This window comes from Ascidiella aspersa, chromosome 2, assembly GCF_963924565.1.
Source record: "Ascidiella aspersa chromosome 2, kaAscAspe10.2, whole genome shotgun sequence".
Taxonomy (NCBI): domain Eukaryota; kingdom Metazoa; phylum Chordata; class Ascidiacea; order Phlebobranchia; family Ascidiidae; genus Ascidiella; species Ascidiella aspersa.
This window is the reverse complement of record NC_139448.1, coordinates 15,203,059-15,230,989: the sequence shown is the minus strand read 5'-3', so window position 1 is coordinate 15,230,989 and position 27,931 is coordinate 15,203,059. Positions and strand designations below refer to the sequence as shown.

General features: G+C 38.5%; 1 protein-coding gene across 1 annotated transcript in view; it reads right to left on the bottom strand.

Annotated features, from left to right (window-relative positions):
* Positions 1 to 2,697: 2,697 nt before the first annotated feature.
* The window catches only part of LOC146163904 (uncharacterized), a 98,544-nt gene continuing 73,310 nt past the window's right edge, over positions 2,698 to 27,931 (bottom strand). The window contains exons 167-238 of the mRNA XM_083380628.1: positions 27,784 to 27,922; positions 27,574 to 27,721; positions 27,363 to 27,487; positions 27,138 to 27,283; positions 26,926 to 27,064; positions 26,714 to 26,861; positions 26,510 to 26,634; positions 26,277 to 26,422; positions 26,065 to 26,203; positions 25,851 to 25,998; positions 25,657 to 25,781; positions 25,427 to 25,572; positions 25,215 to 25,353; positions 25,006 to 25,153; positions 24,811 to 24,935; positions 24,456 to 24,740; positions 24,015 to 24,161; positions 23,737 to 23,809; positions 23,456 to 23,585; positions 23,248 to 23,374; positions 23,004 to 23,108; positions 22,827 to 22,933; positions 22,236 to 22,461; positions 21,676 to 21,946; positions 21,228 to 21,355; positions 20,857 to 21,029; positions 20,330 to 20,549; positions 20,010 to 20,162; positions 19,608 to 19,754; positions 19,302 to 19,414; positions 19,025 to 19,232; positions 18,904 to 18,933; positions 18,461 to 18,579; positions 18,184 to 18,359; positions 17,214 to 17,420; positions 16,856 to 16,980; positions 16,714 to 16,782; positions 16,481 to 16,605; positions 16,166 to 16,338; positions 15,809 to 16,015; positions 15,398 to 15,525; positions 15,263 to 15,328; positions 14,983 to 15,101; positions 14,691 to 14,863; positions 14,087 to 14,293; positions 13,779 to 13,909; positions 13,445 to 13,513; positions 13,223 to 13,341; positions 12,918 to 13,084; positions 12,505 to 12,702; positions 12,212 to 12,345; positions 11,810 to 11,944; positions 11,216 to 11,433; positions 10,644 to 10,856; positions 10,371 to 10,499; positions 9,953 to 10,088; positions 9,426 to 9,670; positions 8,917 to 9,124; positions 8,427 to 8,545; positions 8,011 to 8,218; positions 7,813 to 7,839; positions 7,496 to 7,614; positions 7,279 to 7,363; positions 7,032 to 7,189; positions 6,258 to 6,372; positions 5,722 to 5,868; positions 5,252 to 5,367; positions 4,999 to 5,103; positions 4,414 to 4,576; positions 3,946 to 4,101; positions 3,549 to 3,654; positions 2,698 to 2,941 (exon numbers count right to left, since the gene is read on the bottom strand). Coding sequence (XP_083236754.1) covers positions 2,893 to 2,941; positions 3,549 to 3,654; positions 3,946 to 4,101; positions 4,414 to 4,576; positions 4,999 to 5,103; positions 5,252 to 5,367; positions 5,722 to 5,868; positions 6,258 to 6,372; positions 7,032 to 7,189; positions 7,279 to 7,363; positions 7,496 to 7,614; positions 7,813 to 7,839; positions 8,011 to 8,218; positions 8,427 to 8,545; positions 8,917 to 9,124; positions 9,426 to 9,670; positions 9,953 to 10,088; positions 10,371 to 10,499; positions 10,644 to 10,856; positions 11,216 to 11,433; positions 11,810 to 11,944; positions 12,212 to 12,345; positions 12,505 to 12,702; positions 12,918 to 13,084; positions 13,223 to 13,341; positions 13,445 to 13,513; positions 13,779 to 13,909; positions 14,087 to 14,293; positions 14,691 to 14,863; positions 14,983 to 15,101; positions 15,263 to 15,328; positions 15,398 to 15,525; positions 15,809 to 16,015; positions 16,166 to 16,338; positions 16,481 to 16,605; positions 16,714 to 16,782; positions 16,856 to 16,980; positions 17,214 to 17,420; positions 18,184 to 18,359; positions 18,461 to 18,579; positions 18,904 to 18,933; positions 19,025 to 19,232; positions 19,302 to 19,414; positions 19,608 to 19,754; positions 20,010 to 20,162; positions 20,330 to 20,549; positions 20,857 to 21,029; positions 21,228 to 21,355; positions 21,676 to 21,946; positions 22,236 to 22,461; positions 22,827 to 22,933; positions 23,004 to 23,108; positions 23,248 to 23,374; positions 23,456 to 23,585; positions 23,737 to 23,809; positions 24,015 to 24,161; positions 24,456 to 24,740; positions 24,811 to 24,935; positions 25,006 to 25,153; positions 25,215 to 25,353; positions 25,427 to 25,572; positions 25,657 to 25,781; positions 25,851 to 25,998; positions 26,065 to 26,203; positions 26,277 to 26,422; positions 26,510 to 26,634; positions 26,714 to 26,861; positions 26,926 to 27,064; positions 27,138 to 27,283; positions 27,363 to 27,487; positions 27,574 to 27,721; positions 27,784 to 27,922 — 10,398 coding nt within the window. The 3' untranslated portion in view covers positions 2,698 to 2,892. The remainder of the gene's footprint in view (positions 2,942 to 3,548; positions 3,655 to 3,945; positions 4,102 to 4,413; positions 4,577 to 4,998; positions 5,104 to 5,251; positions 5,368 to 5,721; positions 5,869 to 6,257; positions 6,373 to 7,031; positions 7,190 to 7,278; positions 7,364 to 7,495; positions 7,615 to 7,812; positions 7,840 to 8,010; positions 8,219 to 8,426; positions 8,546 to 8,916; positions 9,125 to 9,425; positions 9,671 to 9,952; positions 10,089 to 10,370; positions 10,500 to 10,643; positions 10,857 to 11,215; positions 11,434 to 11,809; positions 11,945 to 12,211; positions 12,346 to 12,504; positions 12,703 to 12,917; positions 13,085 to 13,222; positions 13,342 to 13,444; positions 13,514 to 13,778; positions 13,910 to 14,086; positions 14,294 to 14,690; positions 14,864 to 14,982; positions 15,102 to 15,262; positions 15,329 to 15,397; positions 15,526 to 15,808; positions 16,016 to 16,165; positions 16,339 to 16,480; positions 16,606 to 16,713; positions 16,783 to 16,855; positions 16,981 to 17,213; positions 17,421 to 18,183; positions 18,360 to 18,460; positions 18,580 to 18,903; positions 18,934 to 19,024; positions 19,233 to 19,301; positions 19,415 to 19,607; positions 19,755 to 20,009; positions 20,163 to 20,329; positions 20,550 to 20,856; positions 21,030 to 21,227; positions 21,356 to 21,675; positions 21,947 to 22,235; positions 22,462 to 22,826; positions 22,934 to 23,003; positions 23,109 to 23,247; positions 23,375 to 23,455; positions 23,586 to 23,736; positions 23,810 to 24,014; positions 24,162 to 24,455; positions 24,741 to 24,810; positions 24,936 to 25,005; positions 25,154 to 25,214; positions 25,354 to 25,426; positions 25,573 to 25,656; positions 25,782 to 25,850; positions 25,999 to 26,064; positions 26,204 to 26,276; positions 26,423 to 26,509; positions 26,635 to 26,713; positions 26,862 to 26,925; positions 27,065 to 27,137; positions 27,284 to 27,362; positions 27,488 to 27,573; positions 27,722 to 27,783; positions 27,923 to 27,931) is intronic.

The window sequence follows — 27,931 nt, the reverse complement described above, 5'->3', positions numbered from 1 at the left end:
GCAGTTGTTGAACTCGAATGGAAAGCATCTATTACAAAACAATCTTTATTCATAAAGTTTTACTTGCGTCACGTTGCTACGATAAAGAATTGTTTTGCAACAATTACACTTGTCTGCTGCGACTTTTGCCGCGCATATTGACTGAGATATTACGCTTAACAGCTGGTTTTGAATTATTGCTGTTAAATAGTTTGCGTCATGCACATCTGGCCTGGAACCAAACATTGACCAGTTGGTTCAAAATATCCAACATCAGCCTTCTCACTAACTTCTATTTGAACATCCACATGTGTGTCTGCTATGATATTTCATATTCGCTTGTACTTGTGTTTTTCTAGTAAAAGCTGAAAATATGAATTAGTGTTTATTTGATGTGCAAACTGGCCCTTCTGTTAAAAAGGTTGCCCGCCCCTTGTCTACGACAATTAGGGCATCCAATGGCAGAAAAGTCTAGACTTTTAGACCTTGAGGTCCTGGCAATGCACTAATATGGACCTTTAGGTAAACTCCCGGCGTAGATAAATTGAAAATATTCTATTTAAAACAGGTTCCTCTGGCAATATATATTACTTTCTACCAACGTTTCGGCTTACTATCCGGCAAGCCTTCGTCAGGGACTGACACACAAAGCCAACTAAAGGTAATTCCTAGTTGGCTTTGTGTGTCAGTCCCTGACGAAGGCTTGCCGGATAGTAAGCCGAAACGTTGGTAGAAAGTAATATATATTGCCAGAGGAACCTGTTTTAAATATACTATGCCTGGTAGCAACAGCATATTTATTGAAAATATTCGTTGAACATTCACAAAAGATTAGAAAAAGTGTGAGATAGCATTAACAACACTTGACCCACCCTAACCCAAACGCTAACCCGAACCCTAACCCAAATAATGTGAGTTAATGTAATAATTATTTTAATGCTGATGAAAAAGCCCAAACTCGGTGAGCATAAGTTTCTCGTCTATGGCAGGGGCGTGCAACCTGCGGCCCGCGGAACCGAAATATGTGGCCCGCGGTGTGCTTTGATTTTTTTCCGCACCACTATAAACATTCAGGTACCGTAACTGTTAAAATATTGAAACTTCCTGACTGTTCCTTAGTCTAGGTCGCCTTATATAGCATGTGAATTTTTAGTGTATTAGAATTAGAATAGAATGTGACCTGCTAACATATTAGAATAGAATGTTGCCGGCTAACAAAATAAAACTACAAAATGTGTTTTGGATGCTGTTGCTGAAAGTGTACAACTTTGTGTGAAAGTGAATTGCACTGAGCGCTGCAATTTTTTTGTTCTTGAAATGCTTTCGAATAGCTACTTATGGCCATGTAAATAAAGCATATTAAAAATGTCCGTTTGATCTTTTTCGCCCATTCGAAATGTAATTGTTTTATATTCAATTTCAATGTTCATGTGTTGTAACAAAAAGAAATAAATTTCTCTCTGCGCAGCTAAAAAGTAGTTTTTACCGCGAACATCTCGATCTAAATAAGTTTCCACAGCTGAGAAAATTCGTCGCTTTTAAAGTGGCATTACATTTATTGCACTTTGTTTTAACAATTGGTGTGGCATATAATGTTTTAAATTGGCTCAGTTTGGAAAGACCCACAAATGTGGTCTTGTGAGCCTGTAAAACTATATTTTTTGCCAACTTTATTTAACTCTATGTAAACGCAAATTTTTCGCGCTTCGCGCGTCTTTTTTTTTTGAATAATGTTTTATATTATAGCATGGCAGTGTTTTGGCCATTAAGCGCCGTAGATTATTTCACCTTAAAACCAAATATCCCCCTGAATCCGCCACTGTTTTCGTAGTGGTTTTATGTAGTGGACCTTTAAGTAGCTCTGAAAAGACTACTTTGGGCGGCAACAAAAAGTTTGCCGACCACTGCACTAACAGGTAGACGACGAGATATGCAAGTGGCCCGTGGTCTAATCCGAATACACATATTTGGCCCGGCAGTATGAAAGGTTGCATGCCCCTGGTCTATGGTACCATAGGATTGTTACGTCACAAATTGAGGTATTGGAGCCTAAAGCGTTTATGTAATTATTCATTCAATACACATTATTTGGGTTAGGGTGCTGGTTAGCGTTTGGGTTTAGGTAGGTCATGTATTATTAAACTTAATCTTTTGGAGCACATTGTTAAGTCAAATTAGTGCATTGTCCGAGACCTCAAAGTCTAAAAGTCGGATTTTTTGATCCTTTGGATGCACAAATTGTCGTAGACCTTTTTGCTTAGAAATGCACTGATTTCTAACGGATCGGGTGATTTTGTTTTGTCCTCTAAGCTTAAAAGTTTTGCCAATACAAACCGAATCATTCTTATCAAATTGTAATGATAATAACAAAGCATTTAAAACCTTATAAAGTAATTAATTTGTATGGGTACTGATTAAATTTTTTTAGTAATTATTATAGGACTGTTATAAAAACTTCTTGTTTTAAAAATTGATGGGGTCTTTCATTATAATATTTCAAAGAAACATATACATTTAGGGCCTAAATGTAAAATATTCAAATTTTAGGCGTTGTGTTGTATAACAATAAAATGTGGTCCCATTTCCAGTCATTGCTCGTATTCTTATAACTTATTCTCACTTATTTTATCTTTAAGGAGCCTAATTCCCCCTTCTCTATTTTTTAAATAGACCAAAGGTAAAGTGAAGAAAAAAACGTTCATTTTGTTGTGTGTGAATTTTATTAATTTAACCAAATTAAGTGCGAAACATTTTAAGGCACAATTCATTGTTGGGTGTGAATATGCTTTTACTATGTAAATATACTATTTTTTAAGATATATTTTTTACTACATTACTACAGAAATTATTAATATACTAAATACACATACTACAGTCTAAAATGTTTTTTTAGATTTAAATAAATCGGTTGTCTCAGACACGATTCAATCCTTCCTCGGCTTTGATGTTGTAAGCCCCTTGGCTGCAACAAAAATACATATTTTGTTTAGGACTGCAAAGGAAAACTTTAATGACCAAATATCTTACAGTAAAACACGGAGACATTTTAAGACTTTTAAAACATTTCGGCTATGCTTACAAATACAACCCTGCATCATACGTCCAGTGTTTTTAATCTCGGGCACAATCACTAAAATCGTGGTGGCGTACTTGGCGAGTAAATCTATTACATAGGCCGGCCTCGTAGTCGCATTTATATATATATATATATATGTTTCATGAAGTATGTTGGATCAATATGCCGAAAGAGAACGTAACAATATATATATATGTTATTCATTTATATTCAAGGTTATTTTTTCATTTGTCTATGAGGCACCTAAAAACCTTCCATACGGCACCTCAGTTAGAAGCGCTATCCTAGCAAGCAAACAATGCCACGTAAAAGTTACATTTAAAGGGACTGTTTTTTGTTATCTACCTGCACGCGTTTTTTGTATAAAAAAGGATTGCGATGGTTAAAAGCGATTGGTTGCAATGCTATGCAAAACACCAAATGCAAAAAACAAACAATTATAAAGGTATAAATAAATAAATAAATAAATAAATAAATGGTGCTTTACACGTACCCGACGGTTTTCTGGTAGACCATGAAAGCCAGTGCAGCGATGACCACGATCATTACTGCCGCCAAGATGATGAGGATAAGGACCAGCGTCGATTCGGATGTTGCCACTGTAAATATAAACCTTATTTTAAGCAAAATTGAAAACTTTACGGGAAAACTTCGTTTTGTTTAGATTAAACATGTCGCAGGGTATAATATACAATTATACATGCACATCGCAGTTATACTATACATAGTTACTCGTTGCCTAAACTAAATTATCATCGATACGAACGCGTACTAAAGTGCGCTTAACATATACTGTATTTAAACAAATAGGCAGTAAAAGCTACCCCTTGACTGTGAAAGCTTTACTAAGCTTAAATCTTGCATAAAGTATAGGCTGCGACAAGGCTTACGCTTTTTGGCGCAAATTCGTCCTGGATGTTTCGGACTGCCCTGATCTTCGTAGCCAGGGAAACACTTGCAGGTGAAGTTACGGTAACGTTCGTTACCAATGCACTCCGCCATCCTGTCGCAGTCCTCGACGAATTGGTCCAGACACGGGTTGTAGGCTAAAAATAACGAAAGAGAAATGCGCTTGAGATCTGATCAAGGAAGGATTCAAATGCGCTTTAACAAACGTAGATAACAATAGGAAGGGGTGCTCTTCACGCAAATATCAAATTATGTAAAGTGAATAAAAGCTGTAGTAACCAAAAAATGCCATAGTCTTTTAAAAATACGTTAGCCTTAGGTCATAGGCAAATATAAAGTAATCTAAAAGAAAAAAAATCGACTAACCAATGATTTATTTTTACCGTGAATAGCTTTTTTTTTGTTATTTCTACGAAATTGTTATACTCCTTTAAATAGTTTCAACAAACCTCCGATAAAGATTTTCTTAGGAACGATCTTTGCTCCAGCGATGTCGGACAGTCCGGGGTCTTCTTCGAACGTATTCCTTACTTCATTCTGGATTGCGTTGGCGTCCGGCACGTAAATGGTTCCATTTTCGGTCGTATTGAGGAATCGCATGTTGAAAGTCACCTTCGAATGAACAATAAATATAAAAAAAGTGTTAAAAATAATGATGGCACTGCGTAAAGAAATCGCATTTTAGTAATAGGTTTTCATTTTATTTATACCAAGCGATACCGATTGAAATAAGGTCCAAATTTCTGTTACAAAGTGTTCCACTTTTATCTGTTTAGTGCGAAAATCTTAACTGAGCTTACGATTAAGATAAAAGAGAAGTCAATGTTTTATCGTGCAGTGAAAATATCGCAATAAAATATTCTACTACAAATCCCCCGTATGTCCCCTGTTCGCTGCCTGCTTGTTAATAGGGACGTTCTGTCAACTGGTCCAGGCTTTAGAAAACGACATAAGCGCAGTCAGACAGTGACGTTTCTTCTGAACCTCAGCGCTACAATTAAATGTTTCGTTACATTGTTAGACGTCGGCGGTACCTTAGCCAAGTTCTTTTTCGTCGGATCGCTCGTGTCGTTGTGAAGAACGGCACGGACGTCAAATATCTGCACATCTCTGTTGTTCATCTTAAACGAGTCTTCCAACTGTAAAAGTTTGCACATTTCATTGAAAGTTCATAACAGTAACATAAAAAAAAATATATATGTATTGAGCAGCATGTTGCTCGGTAGGCTATAGTAAACACGCATTTGTATTTTTTAAGGTTTTGTTGTTTAGTGGGAAAAAACTTACTTTTTTCAAAACTTTTTCTTTGATGTATTTCAATACGTTTTCTGAAATGGTCCTGTTGTCCATATTTACGATTACCACTCCAGGGTACATCTTGTCCAGTGGGTTGGGTGGAATTACTGAAAAAAACATTGAGATTATCATTTAAGTTTTTCGTTTAACAAACATAGGCCTACATACGAAACAATAATTTTATTCAAATTTGATATTTGGAAGTCTACCAAAACTTTAAGTTAAAAAGACACCCATTGGAAGATAAAATATTAAAAAATTGGCACGCGCCTTTAGGATAAAACTACTTCTGTACGTAACTAACTGATGTTCGGATATTTAAATGAATTAGTACCATAAAATTTCGCAAAGCGCGCAGTAACAGTATCCAACAATATGTTCCAGTCGCCACTGGAACGTGAAGCTTTTTTTCACTGGATTCTGCCAACTGGAATAAATATTGTGGCTGCACTCGTTCTTACCGTATACGCGAAGGTTGAAGCTGCCAAAGGTGGGATAGAGAACGCGATAGAGTTCGCCAGGCGAAGATCTATCGTTTGTCCCGGTCACTATTCGAAATTGCATCTTGCGTTCCACGTTTCGCCTCTTGCGCTTCGGTGTTCCGTCCGCTGAAAAAATGTCATTTTTAAATGCTTGCGTATACAAGAATTTCCTTAGGCGTAGTTCCAATACTTTTCAGCGTCAAAAGGTCAGACCTGAAGTTGTGCGAGAGCTTGTTAATGTAAAACCGCAATATGGTAACAATGTAACTCTAATTTAAGCTTTTAAATAAAATGTTCAACACAAACAATAATGGAAATAGTTCCTATACTGTATAAAACTTTATCCAAATATGTTGGATTGATCATTTTTATGTTGTACATTTCTTGGCAGCCCAAGCGGTTATAAACACGATTTTCCACAAATATTAAACAGTATCCCGGAGAAAATGTTATAACGTTTAAGTGACATATTAAAAAAACGCTTTATTATTTTTACAATTATATTTCATGCTTACCATTTATGTAGTCTGCTGTAATTAATTCGATCTGTTTGATCCAGTAGTTAATATCCGGTTTATCCTTGTCAGTGAACAACGATGCATTTCCGTGCTTGCCCAGTGCTGCTTGGATCTGTTATAGGAGGATGTTAATTAACCAAAAACAATGGAAATGTGGTGATCGCGTAAATTCTCGCGTTTCTGTTTGTGTTTAGCGTCTTTTCGTTTCTTTGTACAATTTTTGTGTGTTGTTTAAATCGTTGGTGTACAAAACGTAATAAAAAATTTAGATAAACACAAGCGTGTGCATTAAATATCCTTCCGTGCAGTACATTATTGTTTTATGTTAATGTTTTTCAGTAAAAGCAGTAGCTCTTGGTACTGGAATAGCTTGTCCGGTATTAATCACCGGTTTGATTTAACTGACGTTTTGCTGCAACCCGACTAGTCGCCTGCAATAAAGTGAAGTAACCTATGCCTGGTATATATTACAGATTAAACAAGAAAAAACCGACAGCCAAACCCGACTAAATAAATATTGAGTTTAGTCTGCAACTGGATTTATTAAAGGGTTATTTAATTCACACAAAGGCCAGTAAAAAAGTGACCAAAAAAGTCATACAAATTGCAACAAAAGGTTTTTAAAAATGATGACGTCCAAGACATACCATATTTTTCCGGGGACTTTTTTAAGACTTTCTGACACATTTTTCGAGATAGGTCAACAACTAAACTTTCTGTTGCAATTTGTTTGAGGTTTAAGCTCCTTTAATTTAGCGTAAAAAGTTTCACCTCAGCAATAAATTCCTCTGCTGTTTTATTTTCGGTCGTGTAAAAGTGAGCAGCGAAATCACGTTTGACGGGCATTTTAAGTTCGCTCATCGTTATGTTGGTTTCCTTTTCCACATTCTTGAATACATCGGGCACGGTTTCCGGCCAACGTAGAGATGCTACAAAAAAGAGCGAAACAGTCGTTTATCAAGTTTGAGTTAGAGTTGTTTGAACAACGCAATTCCTCAAAAATAACCTATATACTTACCATTTACGAAGAATTGCACTTTAATCGAGTCAGAGTCAACTGGTTCGAAATAATCAATTGTCATATTGAAGGGAAGTTTTTCAATCTGAAAAAAAGGTGTGCGTTAGTTTCGTCATAATTATAAAAAATGATTGCTTGTTCTATTATGTCTCATTTATAAAGTTTTAGTCTTAATTAATCTTAAAAATAAACAATGGTAAAGATTGCCATTTCTCACCAAAGGTTTATAATGTTTCATGGCGTTGTTGGCTGGTTCGGAATCCCTGTTTATCCACATGTCAATAATGTGATGGTACGAAACGTTATGAATGACGAAAGAGCATGCGAACGGGTAATCTAAAAAACATTCACGGTTAAGTAAAGGAACAAAGCAAAATGCTTCATAACACAATTATAAACTATAGCCTATAAAAAAGGTAAGCCTAATAAATATTTACGAAAGCACTACAATCTAAATTTGCCAAATAACAAAATCTTATAATTGTAATGGCATGTTACTTTACTAATGGTTTCATGCAAAACAAATTTACTTACTTTTAATTGGGAAGAACGGTCCAGGCACTGCAAAGAAAGAAAATCAAAGTTAAGGATGATGTTTTTATTTTTACATAGTCTACAAAACGTTAGAGGATCGGCGGTTATATAAGTCGTTAATAAACTTTGCCTAAATCTATCAGGTGCAATAAATACTACCGCTCAAGGAAAAAAGAAAAGAGTTAACGCTTGTGTTACCGGAGACGTGGAATGTGCTCGGGTCGACGTCGAAGTTGGTCAGGTTTGGATAGTTCTTTAGCTTCTCAATGCCCTCCTTGGTAAGGTCGGGGGCGAGCGCCGGATTGTTGGGCAGAGCCGCCACCGAAAAGTTGAGACGAATTAGGGCGTTTCCGAGGCTTTCGACGCGCGGGTCGGATATGTTCTTGATGGGTAGCAATTGGGCCAGCTGACAGGAAGAAACAAATTCGAGTTAGAGTTTCAAAAAATGTTTTTTGGCAAATGTTGCCTTTGTTGATGTCAGACGTCAGATGCTGAGTTTAACCGATGTGCCTTTCTATTTAATTTGTTGTTAAATATTACCATTTACTTTTGATCATTTCAAAAAAATGAAAAATTAAACGCGCAAATTAGCGATCGGAAAAAAGGGCAATCACCAGTGCTCCGAGATCGGCAGTTGCTTGGTCGGTGGCAGTTTTGTTGTCAGGGTTGTTAAGGGGGTTTCCAGGGGTCGGGTCTACAGCAATCACCACACTGCCGTCGAATAGTCTCGTTTCTGCAAAAAGTTAGGTTGTTAGTGAGTTTCAATCTCTCGACGACGGGTTCAAAATAAAAAGGTGGCAAAGGTTTCTACTTGCAAAGCGCCCTAAACGATTATGTAAACGAATCCCGAAAAAGGAGCCCAGAAAATGTCACAAGATAACTTTATAACACATTTAATATTGGCGTTAAACGTCAAAAAACAGTTTTATCACTAAGCTATAGAAGTTTTAAGTAAAAATACACGCAAAAAAACGCCAGAAGATGTTTCTCATATTAGCAAAATTATAAAATCAGTTTCTTTGGGCGAAGACTGTCCCTCAAAACAAGAAATCCAGAGAGTTTACAGCAGACGTATGAAAAAAAGGTTTGATTAGATTCCCGCACCTCCAACCGCCATGCCTTCGAGCATAGGCTCAGAACTAATGGAAGCGTTCAGAACGGCCTCGAGGTGCGAGGCGTTGGTGCTGTTATGGGCGGGCTGCTTGAGCAGAACGTGCGCCAACACAGACTGGTCAGGAAGTTGCTCGAAGTACTGCACCACGGGCTGCCAGGAGTCAGGGTTGTTCAGTGACTTGTTGACCGGTTTGAGAACCTGAGCAGAAAATTAAAAATCGATTTATTTTTACCTTTTAAATAAATTTGTTTGAATAATTTAGCGTAAATATGGTGTAACGTTTGTTTCATCGAATAATAAAAAAAGTTAATAATATATAAAAAGTTTGCATATATTGATGTAAATTTCGATAATGGATACCGAAGCACAGTCAAACCTTATGGAACCGATCAAGCTATGTCTTATCGTTATCAACAAATAGAATAGATTATCTTAGCAAAAACGGTACAGTTCAAAAAATTAGCAAGCAAGCAAAACAATGGCAGTCGGATCTTCTAACCTCTGCAACGTATTGGTGGAACACGTCTTTGTCGATTTGCGGATAAAGTCCTAAAACTGCGGGCAGTGGAACATCGCGAAGACGGGCGACAACCAGTCTGTCGATGGGCATGGTGGAGGGGGTTGGAGCGGTTGTAACATTCGGAGTGGTGGCGTTGGTCGCAAGAGTAACGTTTGGAGTCGTGACGTTCGTGGCGATTGTCGGAGCCGCGGTTGTATTCTGAGTCAGAGTCGTAGGCGCCAAAGCTTTGGAATAAAAGGAAATAAGAACGAACATCAAATTTGGAGGCCTATCAGGTTTTGATAGTAACTAAGTACTACTATCAGTTTTCAAGTAATTATTTATCATAAACACGAACTTGAATTAGGCAAAACTGTTATATTAGGAATTTTAATTTAGAGCGGACTACTATGTTTCCAAATAAGATCTATCTGGGGTAGTTTTAAGTATTATTGTAAAGGAATGCATTGCTAACCTGACCTATACCATTTGTTAGCATACAATTGCCATAAAAAGCAAATACTAACCTTTGATGATAATCATCGATTCATTGCTGCCATAAGCATTCAACATTGGCTCTCTTTTGTTCTTCGCAAAAGTTCTTGCCTCCCTTGTTAAACCAACCGGAGTCAGGTTTTCGCCAGGTTTACCAGTGATGCGTACCTAAAATAGTTTGACATTATTTTAGACCAACTGGACTAGGCTTGGTTGATAAGACATTTTAATACAATTGCAATTTAAAAAATGTTATGTGCTTAATTCTAAACCGACATGAGAATCACTAAATATACATAAATATGATTCTGACTGGCCAAATTGAAATGTATGTTAACCTCCAATTTAGGCCCGAAAACATTTTGGTGCAAGATAGGTATTTGATTACACTTGTGATAAAGTGTTACAAAATGTATATTACGATGTCAAAAACCTGGCATTTGAATATACCTGGGCTTGTATTAAGGTTCCGTTGTTATCCTTCGGCTTTGCACGTTCATCGGACTTTTTGCCAAGGTCGACAAAGTCGGAAAACTTCATTGCTGCTCGCGGCTTTTTCTCGTTAATTGCACTGTCAAACTGCAGAACATATGGGTGTCAAACAACATACACGCAGCATTTGTGAATATTGACTAAATTTGTTGCGGATTGTATAAGCTGTCTTACAAAACATTGGTTCGGCTATTGACACTAAGGCGAGTTATATCGTTTAGCAAAACGTACCAGGTCGGTAAAGTTGGCCCGGTTGGACTTGTTCAGTTTGTCGAGCTCAGGCTTGGTGAAGTTCATTTCGCCAAGGAACTCTCGGACTATGTGAGGCCCGATGTCGACGGTGTTGGGTAGCACGGTCACGTCCGCAGGTTTATCGGCTGGTGTCGTCCAGTTCTTCAACTGTTCCAAGATCGGTACAGAACTGGTTCCGTTTGGCAAGAGCATCTGACGAAGGAACATAACAATACACGGTAAGTACGAAGAGTCGCTGGCCGTCCTTATATACGTTATACATGATCGCACCAAGACACCATAGAGATAAAATGTCCAGCGTATCTAAGCGAATCGAATTTAAATGGAGATTTATGACAAAATACATCGAAAATTTGATATACAGATTAACATACACGGATTAAAAATCAATTTCCTGTCATATTCTGCCTAGAAACGCTGGTACTCGCAATACGTTAGGTTAGTAGGTATGTTCAAGATATTTTGGTACAGTTACAGTTTAAGGCAAAGTTGTCACCGACTATTCCCAAAACTAAGCCCTGTCTTTTTATATCGCTGCAACATCAACTTACGCGGAATTGGGCGATGATTGGTTCGCCAGCTGTGGGTTGATAGTATTGGACTTCAACTTCCGTCGGTATGTGGTGCTTCAACTGACTGACAAGCGCTTTCTTGATGTATTTGTCGGTTTCGTTTTTCTTTGTGCTGTTAGCGAAGCTGTCCAAAAGTGCTTCCCTTTCCGAAGGTTTGGTGCCCGTGAAGTGCAAAAGGCCGATGTATTCGACGTACTCTGCACCAAAAGAACATTAGCGTGAACTAACGAAACGGCACATGCAAAAATATGTTTTTGTGTGTGTTGGATGGGTTCCAAATGTGTACAAATTCACACAGAGTATAGTGGTGCGGTATAATATTATTCTAAAGCTAGTTGGCTAATCAAAAATCATTTGCCAGTAAATATTTACGGCACAGCTGACTTGAGGGTCTTTTAGTGCTCCTTACTGTCCTGGACCTGATAAGGATATTTTGTTTTGTGCGTGACATTTTGTTGATATATGCTTATCATTATGCTTGACAGATAAAATGTAGCACTATTACTATCCCCCCTTACCACAATAAGGCTTTTGTAACTAAAAGTCAAAGTGAATTTGTTGTATAATATATACCTGGTGGATATAGATAGGTTGTGACATTTGCTGTGGCGGTCACTAGAGGAAGCTTGCGTGAAATAGATCTGCCAAGTCTTGTCAAAGCATCAAACGGTGACAAAGCTGTGTTAGGTTGCTGGTTGTCGGACAAAACTGCAAAGCAGGAAAAAAATGAATCGTGAGTACGGTTTATTTATTTAAAGGTATACATTATTAGTTACAATAAAAAGTGTGTTATACATAAATAAATAAAGTTGGGAAAAACGTCTTTAATTCAAACATTTGATCATACCATACAAAGTTACATACTATTTGCTCAAACTTTCGCCTAGTGACCAACAAGGTAAACATTGTAGAAAGTACATTTTTGTGCATTCAATTTGGCCAAATTAGTGAAACCTTACGTTACAGTAAACTCACCTGGAATTAGGAAAGGTGTCTGCTCCATCTTAGCACGGGTTTTGGCCGTAAGATAGAATGGATCGTAAGCTAAGTTCTTGGATAACGTCCCGTTGGCGATGATCTTCAGGCCAGTGACACCGTATTGCTCGAATCTGAAAAATAAAATTATTGCAAGTTTATCCTTGGTGTTAAAATTGACAGTATCAAACGTATCATGATGTAGTGGGTACAACCGCATAATTGGTGTTAGTCGAAAACTCGTTTCAGAAAACACCGTTGGTATTAACAAAAACATAGTGCAGTAAAATCACCGTAGCAGGCTGAGATTAGGGAAGTTCTGCAACTCGAGTGAAAGTTCTCGCTCCGCCCCTTTCTTTACGCTTCTGTAGAAATCGTTGTCGCCATTCAGTAGGTCTCGTTTTTCAGAGGTTGTAAGTCCGTCGATTTCCGCCTCGAAGTAGAAGTAACGGTCGGTTGGAAGGATTTTGGCGTCCTTCAAGAAGTTGAACCTGTATGAAGGAAATCACCATTAGAGAATGTGGTATTCCTAAAAAAGGCCTTTAAAAACCCTCATTCGTATTTAATATTTTTTTGTGACAAAAGAGGCTAAAAATATAACCCAGTAAAATAACGAGGTATAAATATTAACTTAATGTTTGTTTAACAAGTAAGTTAGAAATTTATCGTGCATTTTATGACACATTTTTCACCGACAGTGACTCACGGATAGGTGTCTTTGTGTTGCTCTTTTATCATTTGTGATATGGCGTCAGTGTCGTTCAAGTCGGTCTTCAAAACGAAGTGAGCGGTCAAGCCGAATTTTCCCTTAGGCGAGAAATATTGGGCTTCGTAGCTCAAAAAGTCCGAACTGAAGTTGAGGCTTGCGTTTAACTGAAACACGTTATAATAACAGCTGTTAACATATTTCCAATGTTAAAAAAACCGTTGCAAAAAGCTTAGCGTTAAGCGCAACACCTTAATACAAGGTTTGGACCAAAGCAAAAATTAGAAATGCGTCGACAGACGTACCACTTCATTGGCCGCTTGTATAGATTTTGAGAAGCTGCTACTTGAATTTGAAGTGCATGCTTTGTACTGGTTGATTCCGAACGGAACTTGCTCGAACGACAATTCGCCAAGGTATTGGCCTGAGAACAATTGTTGAACAGTTTTATTTTGCCATATTAAAGATTTGCTAAAACTTGACAAAAACATGAGGAACGCTAAATACGTGAATACAAAGTTACTTACGTATTGGGGTAGGAGGAGGCGGCAACCAAACGGTGATGTTAACGTTGGTGGGGTCGGGATTTACAACATCTATGGAGAATAGACAAACCAATGTTTATTATATAGACCCTGGTTGATTTCCGCAAACTGCAACTGTGTCAAGGTCCTTATTAAACTGAACCGCGCAGGTATAACGTATTTTACTTTTCATTGGGCACGACATAACGCACAATACCGCTTATAAAACCGGAGAAACAGAGTGAACACTCACGTTTTCTAAGTTTTGTTTTGAAAGATAGAAAATAATGTTTACCCAAAAAGTAACTTAAACACAGTGCGAACGCTTGTAATTTACCTGATATAGTTGGAGTAGCAGAAAGTGCTTGTCTCATAGTCTTAGTCATGCCGAATGGATCGCTAATGTCGTTCATCGCCAGATCCAAGGCCAAGTACGCTTTTAGTTTGTTGTCGCGTGTCTGGAATACTCTGCAAGTGGAACACATGTTGGTTATTAGGAAGGCGTTCACATTGAACGAACATTTTTATTAGGCATATTTTAGGCAACAACCACACCAGAATCACACTCCTAACGACTTAATAGTCCTTCTAATACACCGCATTTAACATTGGTACGCTAATTTCAAGTGCACAGAAAAGACTTACGCGGTGACGCGAGTTTGGGTTATAACATCGTGGCCAACGTGTGCGTTGTAAATATCCTTGAGAGATTTGGCCAAGGAGTTGAAGTCGACGGCGTCCAAAGGCACCTCGTTTGCGAGGTAAGCCTTGTCGCTGTCTGTGAGATTGTTAAGGTATATCTCGCCGAGTAACTTTCTTGCGGTGGGGATCTGCGTGGTGTTGGGCTGGTACCTGTAGAGTACAACAGAAAACGGTTTAAAAAAAAGTAAAAGATTTGCGTATCATCAAACTTATGTGACGCAGAAAACATGTAGAAAACACATTTTAAAGATTGTATTCCAGTACAATAACATCCCTATGCCATCTATTTAATTGTGAAAACACGACCATTTCAAACTAACATATTTTTGGAAAGCCACAACGGATTATGAAACATGGCATGTTGAAATAAACAAGTTTTGGCGTAGTACCACGCGATTCATAAGTGGTAAAGTTATGTCTGTAATTACTCACGCAATTCTGCTAATAACATTTTTGGCAACATACTGCCATTAACAGAAAATACTCCCTTTAAACATCAGCAACAGTAAGACACAGAAATCATTGTGCAAGATAACAATGAACTTACATCAATTCCATTGGTGCGTTCGTGATTCCGAAGTCCTTGACAGCATTTTCGAGCGCAGTAACGTTCGTGTCGTTGGTCCTCAGTTTAAAGTGAGCGGTCAGACCCGAATTGGAATCCGGAGCAAAGTACTGGACCTCTGGTGTGATTCCAAGTGACTGGAGAGCACTTTCCAGCTGAGACACAAAGCATACATTTAGGTACCGTGAATAAAATTCAACAAGTGCATAACTAACTCGACTCTTATACGAGTTTACAGCGTGTAAAGCAATCTAAACAGACAAGACAAGCTTACCATTCCATCGGTTACACCCTTCATTTGTTGGAAACTGTCGCTGGACTGATTGAGCATTGCTTGAGACTGGTTGATCACAGGCAAAAGTTTTGGGAAGCTGACCTTTCCGTTAAATATTTCTGCAGAAACGCATAACAGTTATGATAATTCGGCAATAAATAGGTGATATTTTACTATCTGCCATTTAGTTGATCTCATACAGTGGTATCAGTCATACATTTTAATATAAAATTTGCACGTATACATGCTTTATTGTATAACATTAAAATGGTAAACTCACTGATTGGTGCTGGAAGTTCTGGCAGCACGACTGTGATATTCGCGTTGTTTGGTTCCAGATTAATGCCTGAAATATACAGAGTTGTGTCATCTATTTTGAAGAACAAAAGTAATCTCAATAGCGAAGTCGTTTTACCTTGAGGTTGGTTTTTAGCCAAAGCGGTTCGGAGTTTGTTGGTCATATTAAACGGATCGCTGATGTCATTCTTTGTTAGTGTTAAATTGAAGTTGACTTTGGGTTTTCCGTCCGGTGTAAGGAAAACGCTACAATACAAGGAAACAATTTTGGTTAAATGACATCTGCAATTAATATAAGAATAACGCGTCACCACAGCAAAACGACACTACTGCGAAACGAATTTAACGTGAAGTGAGATTACCATGCTGTATATCTGCAAAATAATAATAAATATTTTCCATTAGTTAACCAATATACCCTTGTTTGATACTTTTTTGAAGGACGTTATTTTACTTCGCCGCGAACGAACCCCTAAAACAACAAATTGCTGATTTGCCTAATACCATAGTGTGTAAGACATGCACTTACTCTGACACTGTTAGGTTAGCGATGACTGGTTGCCCAGTAGCGTTGTTGTAAAGTTGCTTCAGGGACTCAGCGATGTTGGCCAGAGTTTTATTGTCGAAAAGTTTACCATCGGCAAGCTGTTGCTTCTGTGGCGCGGTAAGGTTTTGCACGAAAGCCTCGCCAAGAAGTTTTCTTGAAGTTGGCACTTTTACGCTGTTAGGAGTAAACCTAAAAACAAGATAGCAAAACATGACTAAAACAAAACAAATGAATAATATTGAACTAATAGTTTGGGACACTAAAATAACAAAAATACCATACTGAAATTCAAATGTTGATTTAAATTTATTATAAACACGTTTGGTTTGTTATACGTACATGTTGGTTTCGTTGGGTGTTTTATTGGCAAAGTCTTGCAGAGCAGTTTGTATTGCAGCGGGATTCGGCTCGTTTGTCTTTAATTCCAAATGAGCGGTCAAACCGGAGCTGTTATCTGGAGCAAAGTACTGCACGCGCGGCTTCACTGCGAAGTTCTCTAGTGCTTTGTCAAGCTGAAAAAGATGAATCATTTCATGTTTAATTGATATGATTTAAGACACTTTTTACATTAGTTGTATACTGTACTGCATTTTTAGGCAAGATAATTTGAAAAATGATTTATCTAGCACAGTTAAAACTTTCTTTAGGACTTACCAATTTGTCAACGATTCCGGCTAACTCTTTGAAGCTTGGGCTAGACGTATTTAACATTGCTTGGTTCTTGTCGATATTTGAACTGACATTTGGCAAGCCAAGCTCTCCATTATAGGTTTCCGTAACTGCAAATAAATTTAATCTTATAGGTGCTTTATTAGTTTTCATAGCGAATAATTTGCTCAGATTATACGTGTTCTATGGTTTACTCTCCATGCCATGTATATACTTACGTTTGGGCATTGGTGGCTTAGGAAGTAAGACTGTTATGTTTGCATTGGACGGTTCAGTCCGTAGGATAGCTGAAACAAAACCAAATGTCATTTTTAATTTATATTTACAAAGTGTGACAATTCTATGGGGAATATAGCTTGCCTGTTTCGTTTGCGGCTAGGGCGTCTCTGAGTGTAGGCGTCATATCGAAAGGATCGCTGATGTCATTGCGAGCAAGTGTAAGGTTGAAATATGCCTTCAGCTTTTTATCAGGCGTTTGGAATAGACTGTGAAATAGTGATATAAAAATATCAGATAACTGGATGAATAAATGAAACTGACATGGTGACTTAGAGCTTATGATGCAAATTTTCTTCAGCAAAACAACTAACTTTCAAAAGGTTAGGTAACAAAGTATAACATAACATGCACAAAATTGCACATATAATGCAAACTGGAAGTATTTCATATCTATTGCACAAAAAACAGAATAAATGAAATGAACAAAAAAAAGTCGTACTTTGTTAATGTTAAGTTGTCGATAATTGGTTTCTTGGCAAAGTTGTTGTAGATGTTTTTCAGCGATGTCGCAAATAGTTCTAGGATTCGTTTGTCCGCTTTAAATGCATCCACTAGATCGGCTTGATCATTCTCGTTGGGAACGTTGAGAAGCACTTCACCGAGTAACTTTCGCGAGGTCGGAATGCGAACGCTGTTGTTGTCGTATCTGGAAATATAAAAGCAATTAAAAATTGCATACTGTTGGCTAATCCAATGCTCTTCAACGGTGTGCACGGTTCATCCTAGGGTGCACAAAAATATGCTTGGGGTGCACCATTACTAAAAGGTATACAAGGGTGCATCACAAACTTTTAATCAATCATTAATATTTGACGTTGAATGCTGTTGTATGACATGCAATAGTACTCGCAAGTAGCCTGCAGCCATAATCAAACTCTCACCGACAGTGTGTAAAACTTCGGCAGCTCCGCTCGGTTTAATTGACATGATGATATTGGTATGCATAATGGTTTTTCCTATCGCTTCTTACCTCAGTTTACCTTTTAAGTATGGGGTGCACGAGTTTGTCATAACAACTTTAAGGGTTCACCAAACCAAAAAAAGGTTCACTGGGCTAATCCACTGAAGTTTATTTAAGGTATCCAAATGTTTGGTCTTCTAGTGCGTTAATACATTTATCGGTTCAGTGTCCTCTAAAAGTATCTAAAATGTTTTATTTTTTGTTTTTTACTAGATACACCTTGTGAGTATAATTGCAAACCTATAATGAGGCAACTTAAACTTTAAAATGGAACAATACATCCGCGAAGCTCTAACTAAACACGAAGCCGACATAACTCGAGCGAAATGTTGGAAACAAAGACCAAACATTGCCGAAGAAACAAGTCGCATTTTTTGCAACACTTCTGAGGTACTTATCGTGCTTGGTGACCACCAACCAATGTAATAGGACATAAAGGAAGACTTACGTCATCGGACTGTTGGGTGGAAGTTGACTGGCGAGATCGCGCGCTGCATCTTCCAGATCGGTTGTGTTGGTTCCGTTTGATTGGACTTCGAAGTGAGCAGTGAGTCCCTTGCCGTCCTTTGGTGTAAAGTACTGAACGGTGGCCTTGGCGCTGAGGTTACGGAAAGCCTCCGACAGCTGGACAAACAGAGAGTCACATTAGGCCAACAAAGCATTTAACCAAAGCAAACGATTAGTTTTATAGCAATACGAGCGCGTTTCACAGCACGATGGTTTACCAAGTTCTCCGTTGCGTTCTTCAATTCCAAAAAGCTTGGACTGCTCCTGTTCAGCATTGCCTGTTTGTTGTAGATGGAGGCGGGAACCAGAGGGAAGCTTACTTCGCCGTTGTGTGTTTCTGTAGCGGAGAGAGTCGCGTTAACATTAATTGCACCGACACCATTAGGTACTAGGTTTGGTGACCAATTCTGACATTTCAAGTAGGGCTATATATACACAGAAATTAGAGAAATACAATAACAATTTGGCTGAAAAGTGATTAATCTGAATTCACTTTAGGTATCGTACCGTTTTTAAAGGCGCGTAGTAAACTTTATTTTATGCTGTATTAACGAAATACTATTAATGAGCGTAGCTGAATGGCTATATATATTACAATCCTAATCAATTCTCCAATAAATCATAATACAAAAGGGTGTTAAGTAGGAGTCTTGCCACATACCTGGTTTAGGTGGAATCGGTGGAAGACCAACTGTAAAAAGCAAACAAATGTTAGATGATTGTTGAAACAACAACATTCACGAATTTAATACTTTAATATGCTATCAAAACGGGTTTCTTACAGTAAATTTTGACAGATTTAGGTTCGAAGGCTGACGGTATGATGTTCAACAGCAAGTTGAACTCGTTCGGGGTTGTGACGTCATATTCTGACATCACCATATCGAAGTGGAAGGGATGCTTTGTGCCGTTGACCGTATCCGGTTCGGTTGTGATGTTGTCCAAATAACTGACGCCGATGTTACTGTTGGTGTCGAGCACTTTGGCCAACTAAACAGAAACTCAAGTTAAGTTTTCGTTCAAAAGGATCGAACGCCATGTTTGTTTATTAAAGCTTACGTTGTAGTAGACAAGAAGCTCCAGTTGTGTTTCGTTCGGCGATGTCGTGAGAACGCCCTTGCCCTTGAACTTTCTTGGTACCCCGACGTAAGTCGTTGAATTAATGTATGGCACTAATAATAATAATAGAAAAAAAATTAAGTATAACAGAAGAGCTTTAATGTTGTTACAGCAAGCTAAAACAGCTTAGCATTTTTATACATGTGTAATGTCAAAAAGCCGAGCGAATTCTTCACAAGAAATCGTCTGCTCTTTTAGCGTGCACTTAGTCCATAACTCTAGACAAGGCAACAAAGTGATGCCAACCTGGTACGCTGTTTCCAATTGCGTTCGACAATGCCGTAGTGTTCAAGTCGTCGGGTGACGTGTTGTTTTTCATTTGCACGTTAAAATGCGCGACGATCGAGTTCGGAGAGTCGTGGAAGGACTCCAAGTACTGAACCGCAGTTGATGCTGAAGAAAAAAACATTATTAAAATTAAACCACTTTTACAGGCGCGATAGCGAGAAGATGACGTATATCTAGAGCAGCTTCATTTACTTTTGGCAAGTCGCAAACAATAATTTTTTCAGATGATTTAGTTAGGTCATTAGTTGCTTATAGTTGTTTTTGGATCCTCATTTAATAGATGATTCTTTGACATAACTACCGATTACCAAGTTATATTTTTTAATTGTAAAACCACTACGTAAATCAATTCATTCTTACGTATATCGAGGGAGGAAGCCTGTGCAGAGGAGGATAGCTTGCTTTTTATCAATTTGGGCAGGTCGTCAAACAACGCAGCTGCTTCGGTGGAATTCGGATTCAGCATTATATCGTGAATTCGAGTCGGAGTCAGTCCGCCGACAGTGATTTTGCCTAAAGTTAAAATAAGAAATAAACCACCAAATATTAACAAATACTTTGAATATAAGTGATACTTGGTTAAAACTAGTTCGATTTAGGGCCCAATAATATTTAGTTCAAATAGGATTATTTTACGATGCTGGTAATTGTTTTTACAAAGTTGTTCATGATGATATTACCTGGGAAGGGAATGCCGTAAACGACGCCAGTGGGCCACACTTCAATTGTGTCTGCCACGATCCGGCTGCCTACGTTCGTGCTGTTATCCGCGTCATGCTGCTTCTGTGCGTCAGTGAGCTGCTTCGCCAGGCCTTCTGGAGTATAAGCGGTCGCGTTGGACAAAGGCAGTAGATGCACAGTCGCATTCAGCAGTTTTGGGTTAGTTTTGTCGACAGCGATCTGAAAAAAACAAACAATGGTCAGATTTTTTAATTGTAGCTTGACATGTAGAAAGTGGTACCTGAATGTAATTTGTCTGTTAATTGTATTAATTGTGGCTGATCTGAATTGCTAGCTGTGCTAAGAGTATTTTGAACTGTTACTGATCAGGAATTAAGATCGACATTTATCCAGCAAGGGATAAGGGGATTTCTATTTTCATATAATCAGTGCAACATTTATTGTAATTTGTCGTTGTCTTGTTTACTATAGTTTATACAGAAAACGCAAACAAGCAATGCAATGCATGTCGAGGACTGAAACTCACGTCTGTTACTGTAGCAGCAAACTTCGCTCCTATGGTGTTCAGTAGTGCATCAAACAGATCCTTGGCAAACTTCCTGGCTCTTCCACTGGATGTTCTATTACCGTTGGGTACATCTTGCAAGATGAAGTCGGACAGGTTGGCCAACTGAATCTCGCTCCTCATTGTACGAAGGTCTGTGAGGACAATGATAAAGGTAAATAGATACCATAAGTCAGAGAAAATCACCATAAGTATATGTTGCTTGGTAAATGCAGCGGACCAACAAAATATAATAGCACAAATTACAGCAACAGATAATGTTTTGCAACTAATGATAACACACTCTGCTAAAACACATTTTCTTTGTTTTACAAAAAAAAAACGTAATCTACCTGGATACACCAGTGAGTCGGGAATGACTTGCAGATAAGTGCTAATATTGGGGAAGATCGACTTAACCGCTTCGGAAAGCGGCGTTCCGTCCTTCTTGTCCGTGATGCCAACAAAGTGAGCGCTCACACTGCAAAACAAGTCATAAAATTGGCATTAAAGCAGAAAAAGCTAAATGGCACAGAGGCTCTTGGAAAAAACGGTTTTGAACATAAATAGAGAAATCAATTCAATTCAATACAATTTGTCTTTACATAGTGCCACCTGATTCCTCTATTTAGAATAAGAAAAATACGGCCATTTACAAATATTCACCATAAATAGTTTCCGTTTAGTTGAAAATATCTAATGTCTTTCAACAAAAAATTCGTTCATAAATTAAAACGTTTTTTGACATCCAAAGTCAAATACAAATATTTACTACAAAAAATAGTAGGACAATCCACTAACCGGGAAGCGGGCGGCGTTTGCGGCTGGAAGTATTCGAACTTGAGTTGGGCGTTGGTGTTGTTGAGGGCCGGGTCGTGTTGCATGCGGCCGAGCAACTCGTCGGCCATTTCCTTGAATGTCTGGTGGTCGCTTGAGTCGGGTCGGAACACCAGGTTGTAAACGTCTTGCGGCGGCACGCTCAGGTCGAACGAGAAGCCGAAGCGGTTGGGATGCGGGGCGCTTGCGTCGCAGAAACGGTCCTTGCCAAATCGCGCAGGGATGAATCCGAAAGCTGTAAAGATAAGGTGTTTGTTTTTTACCTTTTATATGACAAAATAAAATAATCTTGTCGACAGGTTTTGTCTGTCGATTCTAAAACAAACTTAAAATCTAAAAAAAACGAACTAGATTTTTTTATGATGTGCTTTAATCCAGGCAAATTTTGCCTGAAAATAAGAAAAATATATATCTAGTTTGTCGGAGTTACAAAGCTGTCATTGCTAATTGTTCATTTAAAAAAAAACGTGATTAATAAAAATGTAAAATAAAGAAAAGGTTGCATCCGCAAAATGGTCAGTTACCTGCTGCGGTTACGTTTTCCGGGTGTATGTTGAACAAATATTTCGCGACGGCTTCCTTCAGCAGGTTGATGACGTGCACAGGAGTAGCGTTTCTGTCGTTGAGGGCCGAGGTGAGGTTGAATGTGGCCATGAGGCTGGTGTCGTCCACCTTGCTCATACCCGCGTAACTCCAGCGAGCGCCTTCGGCCAGGTGGCTCGAAAGCCTGGTTGAAACCGCCTGCTTGAGCTGCAGAAAAGATTTGTTAGAGAGACGCCAATGCACTACGATGTGGGCGTTAGTATTCAACAAACGACAAATAATGTTAAGCAAGTGATTAACACATCTTAGAAGTAGCCTACTTTCATGAGTTAGAAACAAATTGGTAAACCTAATAATCAAGCGCCCACAACAAACTGTAGTTTACATTTTATAGCGACATTTGTTTTTACTTTTTATTGTAATATCTAAAAAATCAGTAAGAATATCGAAACATTTTTAATTCAATCCGTATAGTGTTTTCGAATTATCCGGCCAGGACCATTAACATAATATTTAAACTGTTAGAATCAAGATTTTCCCTTTATTCATGCTGGATCAAATATAGTTATTACCATAATAGAAACCAAGGCACGGAAGTCATCTGGATATCTGACGAGGTCGGCAACCAGACCAGTTCCGAGATTGTTCATGGTCACTTCACCGCGGAAACGTCGTTTACCTTTGAGTGTTGTAAAAGTTTATTAAATTGCCGAGATGAATTCGTAAAACCAAATCTACAAGTTGCATACCTGAAACTCGGAATGACATCACTTCTAATGTCAAACCAATTGGCGATGCTCCGTTTTGGAGGGCCAATGTTACGAAATTTTCAACCACACAAGGTTCAATGGTTTCTAAATAAGAAATATACTTGTAATCAAGACTAACCATTTGCCAAATAAACCAACGTAACAGTGTGACAGAAAGAGGCTATGACAGAATATAGTTCATAGAATTTTAATAATAAATAAGCGTAATTCTAATAATACAGACCTGCTATTGAAATGGCGAAATGAACACCAAACTTAGAACCATCCAGTGGTTCATAGTACTGAACATTAATTTCTACAATGTCTTGTCCATCGGTATAGTTTTGACGTTTCTTGTATTCTTGTTTAATCTGTAAACGTATACAGTATACCAAATAAACTTTAACACAGCCATTTTTGATAGGAAGTATAAAGATGTTAGCGACACTTACAAACTTGCTAAAGTTTTCGTCCATTTTTTTGAGTGGTTCCGATTTTGTTGGATTCATAAGGTCAGATATTTGAATGCCGTCTGCGTTGTTGACTATCACTTCTCCTACGTACCAGGTGACGACAGGAGGACTAAAAAAACAAAAATTAGGCTCAGAGATAGAAACAGACTATAGCATTCGACGTAGTTAGTAACTAGACTCTATAATGGTATTGTAGCAAAAAGTAGGCTACTATTTTAAACTTGGGGTTAGATATTTATAGTAACACAAAATCGACTTACATGATTTCGGTTGGTGGTAGCGGTGGTGGCGGAGTAATCATTGGCGGAGGTGGCGGTGGTGGAACAGTGGTAGCTACCAAAAAATAAAGCATTTAAAAAAAGCGAAACCTTTGTCCTTGTCTTATAAACAAGTAACAGAAGAAAAATAATAAGCGCCCAAACCAGAAAGCTACAAGAAAGTCTATATAGAAAAATATACTCTATATAGGTATACGAACCTGGGGCGGTTTCAAAAAGGGACAAAATAACATTTAAAACATGAATGGAAGTCATCTTACGTGGTGTGATGATTTGTGGAGTAGGGGGCGGAGGCGGGGGAGGTGTTATCGGAGGTGGAGGAACGATGTTGAAGGGAGGTATCAGAGGAGGAAGTGCTGGTGGCGGAGGAGGAAGCGGAGGTGGTGGAACAATTGGAGTGCAAGGACCTTGAAAAAAGACAAAGACGATTATACACTCATCCAAAGGCGTTAACAGCTCGCTAATGAAATAAAAATTCGTGATAGCAGAAAAGTATTTCAGTGTCTATAATAAAAAATATCATTTAAATTAATTTTAGGCAGGACCACGTTTAAGTAGTTAAAACATGATTTTATATGGTGTCGTGGATAACCATTTAGAATGCCACTATTGGTACATTTGACTGTGTTTGACCGTGGTAGCTCATATTGATATCCTATATTGGGATAATACAGTAGATCACCGCAAAAAACATAACACACCGAGAGTGAACAGGGTCGACACAGGTGCGCTGGTCTTGTTGCGCAACAAGGACACGACGGTGACATTGTAGGTGTGGTTGCACTTGAGTCCGCTAAGTAAGATGGGAGAAGCGATCTCTGCTGGTTGGATCGTTTCCGTTACGTTGGGAGTAGCATTAGGGTCGACAGACGGTTGTAGGGTCAGAAGGTACGAATCGATGGGACGCACCGGCGGTTGTACAGACACCTTGGCGGCGGTAGAATTCAAAATTGCTACCGAGATGTTGAGCACAGAGGCTGGGGCATCTGAAAAAGGTTGTTGGGTAAAGGCGGTCGTCGAAATTTAACAGGAAAGGGGGAAAACATTTTAACTTACCGGTCTCTACCGGAATGGAGGTAGATGGACCTGCGGTGTCATTTTGCGCACCGACCGGAGTCAGAGTTACGTTGTAGAGGGTAGACGGCGTCAGATCGCTGATTGTTTTCTTGGGTGGAAGGGAGCTGGGTAAAACATGGGTTGAAAGTCAAGTTCGTACATATAAACAATAAATACATTGCGACCAATACTTACTTATCGTGGTTTACTGTCAGGTCAGGAGCTCCTATTGCGGTGGCTGTAATGTTGTAATGGGAAACAGCTGGGTCCTTGTTCCATCCTATGGTTGCGTTTGTCTCGGTGACAGACAAAAGGGTAACGTTCAAAGGAATAACAGGACGGTCTGTAGAAAATGTAATTTTGTAAGCTGTCCAATTAAAACCAAAAAAAACATCGTAATTTACCAGTGGTCGCGGTCTTGTTGGAAGGCTTTCCTGTATACTTGCTTGTTGCAAGTTCAAGTTTCACTCGGTATTTCTGAGCGGCAAGTAGGCCAGTGAATGGAACAGTGTCGTTTTTGGTATCAATAGGAAGAGTTTTGTTCTACAAAAGCGTAAAATAATGTTTTTAAATGTATAGTTTAGACCAAAATATTATCCAAATTATTTATACAAACCTCAATGATTTTGGATGGAGTTGAATCCAAAGCGATGGCCAATTTGATGTGTGTGTAAGGTGATGGAAGATTAACTGGCGTCAAATGTACGGTGACGTTAGAATCGGTGGCAGAAAGGGTCCAGTTATCATATGGTTTACTTGCAGCTGATTTAAAAAATAGGGTTTAATATTGATTTAGGACGAAATAAATACAATATTCCTGTAAGTATAGTATATTTGTAATCTTACTTGTCAGGGCAGGTATTGTGGCAGATGGCCCATCCGTGTCATTGAGTGCCCCATACGGAATCAAAGTGACATTATACTGAGTTTCAGGAAGGAGGTCACTGATTGTTTTATTTGATGGTAGGTCGCTAATAAAAATAATAAGTTAGTATATTTAGATTAGATAAATGTTTAATAAAAACACTTAGAAGACTTACTTTTGATGTGCGATAACCACTGGTGTTTGATTGGCCGTAGTCACATTTATTTTATAAAAGGAAACAGCCGGGTCTTTTTTCCAACCAATGGTGGCCGTTATTTCGTCAACATCTAATAGAGTCACGTTTAGGGGAGTCGTTGGACGTTCTATTGGGTAAAATCGTGTGTTAAACGTGATTCACAGGTAAATTTAACAAAAAACTAAAATATTACTTGTGACTGCAGATTTGGATGAGGGTAGTCCCACGAACTTGCTTGCGACAAGCTCAAGTTTAACTCGGTACTTTTGCACTGCCTTCAATCCTTCAAACGGGAGCGTATCATTCTTCGTGTTAATCGGAAGTGATTTGTTCTATTTCACAAAAAATACATATTAGTTTGCGATATTAAAAAAAACGGCCTTGAATTCAAAACTATTCCCATACTTCGATAATGTCATCAGGAGTTGAATCCAATGAGATTGAGAACTTATAATGTTCATAAATTGATGGAAGAGGTGCTTGTTTGAAATGAACAGTGACTTCAGAATCAGTGGTGGAAAGTGTCCAGTTGTCCCATGGTCGACCTAACTCTGCATACGCATTAAACACAGCTCATTTGTTATCTATGTTATTCAATATCTAATATTGAATTAGTGTAAATCATCCCATACACTTACTTGTCACTACTGGTATTGAACTAGATGGACCAGACGTGTCGTTTTCAGCACCAATGGGAGTCAAAGTCACGTTGTAAAGGGTCCCTGGAACTAGGTCGGGAATAGACGTGTTGCTCGGCAAGGTGCTGTAGATTTGAATTTTATATTGTTAGGGTCAGCACAATAATAAAATAAAATAAAACTTGCAAATGAAGAATGACGCACTTGTCGTGATCGATAGTCACATCTGGCGAATCAGCAGACGCTACAGTTATCACATATTTAGAAACAGCCGGGTCTTTCGTCCATCCGATGACTGCACTTGTCTCATCCGTGGATAACAAGGTAAGATTCAAAGGAATGGTTGGCCGATCTATCACAAGTGCGATGTGAGTCATGTACAGCTCTAGTATTATAATATGTACAATAAAACTTACCAGTTTGTGCAGTTTTGTTGGAGGGTGCACTGTTAAACTTGCTGGTCGCAAGCTCAAGTTTCACTTGGTATTTCTGAGCGGCAAGTAGGCCAGTGAATGGAACAGTGTCGTTCCTGGTATCAATAGGAAGAGTTTTGTTCTGAAAAAATAAAATAAATAACTGCTTGTTTGGCTACCAAAATATTAACTAAATGCAATCTAACAATATATACTTCAATAGTGTCGTTAGGAGTAGAGTCCGACGCAATTGCAATCTTGATATGGGTGTAGGGCGAAGGAAGTGTAACTGGCGTCAAATGAACAGTAACTTCAGAATCTGTCGTTGATAGCGTCCAGTTATCGTAAGGTACACTTGATGCTGTAAAAACGGTAAACATGAGAGTAGTCTTGCATAGGTTGTAGTATAACCGTGAAATGGGGCATCGTTAGACGCTTACTGGTTAGGATAGGGATTGTCGCAGGTGGCCCTGATGAGTCATTTCGAACTCCAAACGGAGTCACTGTGACATTGTAAGGAGTTCCGGCAATCAGGTCGGTAACACGTTTCTCGGCTGGCAGATCGCTGAAGAAACATGTAACAACATTAGTTTATGCTGAAAAACCCTTATCAACAAAGCTATATATAGGTAGTTGAAGTAGTCGACTTACTTATCGTGTTTGAATACTTCAGGTGTTAAGCCATTGCTAGAAACATTTACTTCATAGTACGAAACGGCTGGATCCTTTGTCCATCCAATGGTTGCGCTTGTTTCATCCACCGCCAACAAGGTGACGTTCAATGGAATCGTTGGTCGATCTGGGATAAATATTTCGTTATTTCTTACCTTTTGAAAGTTAAAAATATATATTTAAACATACCGGTGACTGCAGTTTTATTTGATGGAGTTCCATTAAAGTTGCTTGTAGCAAGTTCAAGTTTCACTCGATATTTCTGTGCAGCGATCAGGCCAGTAAATGGAACAGTGCTGTTCTTTGTATCAATTGGAAGAGTTTTGGTCTAAAATAA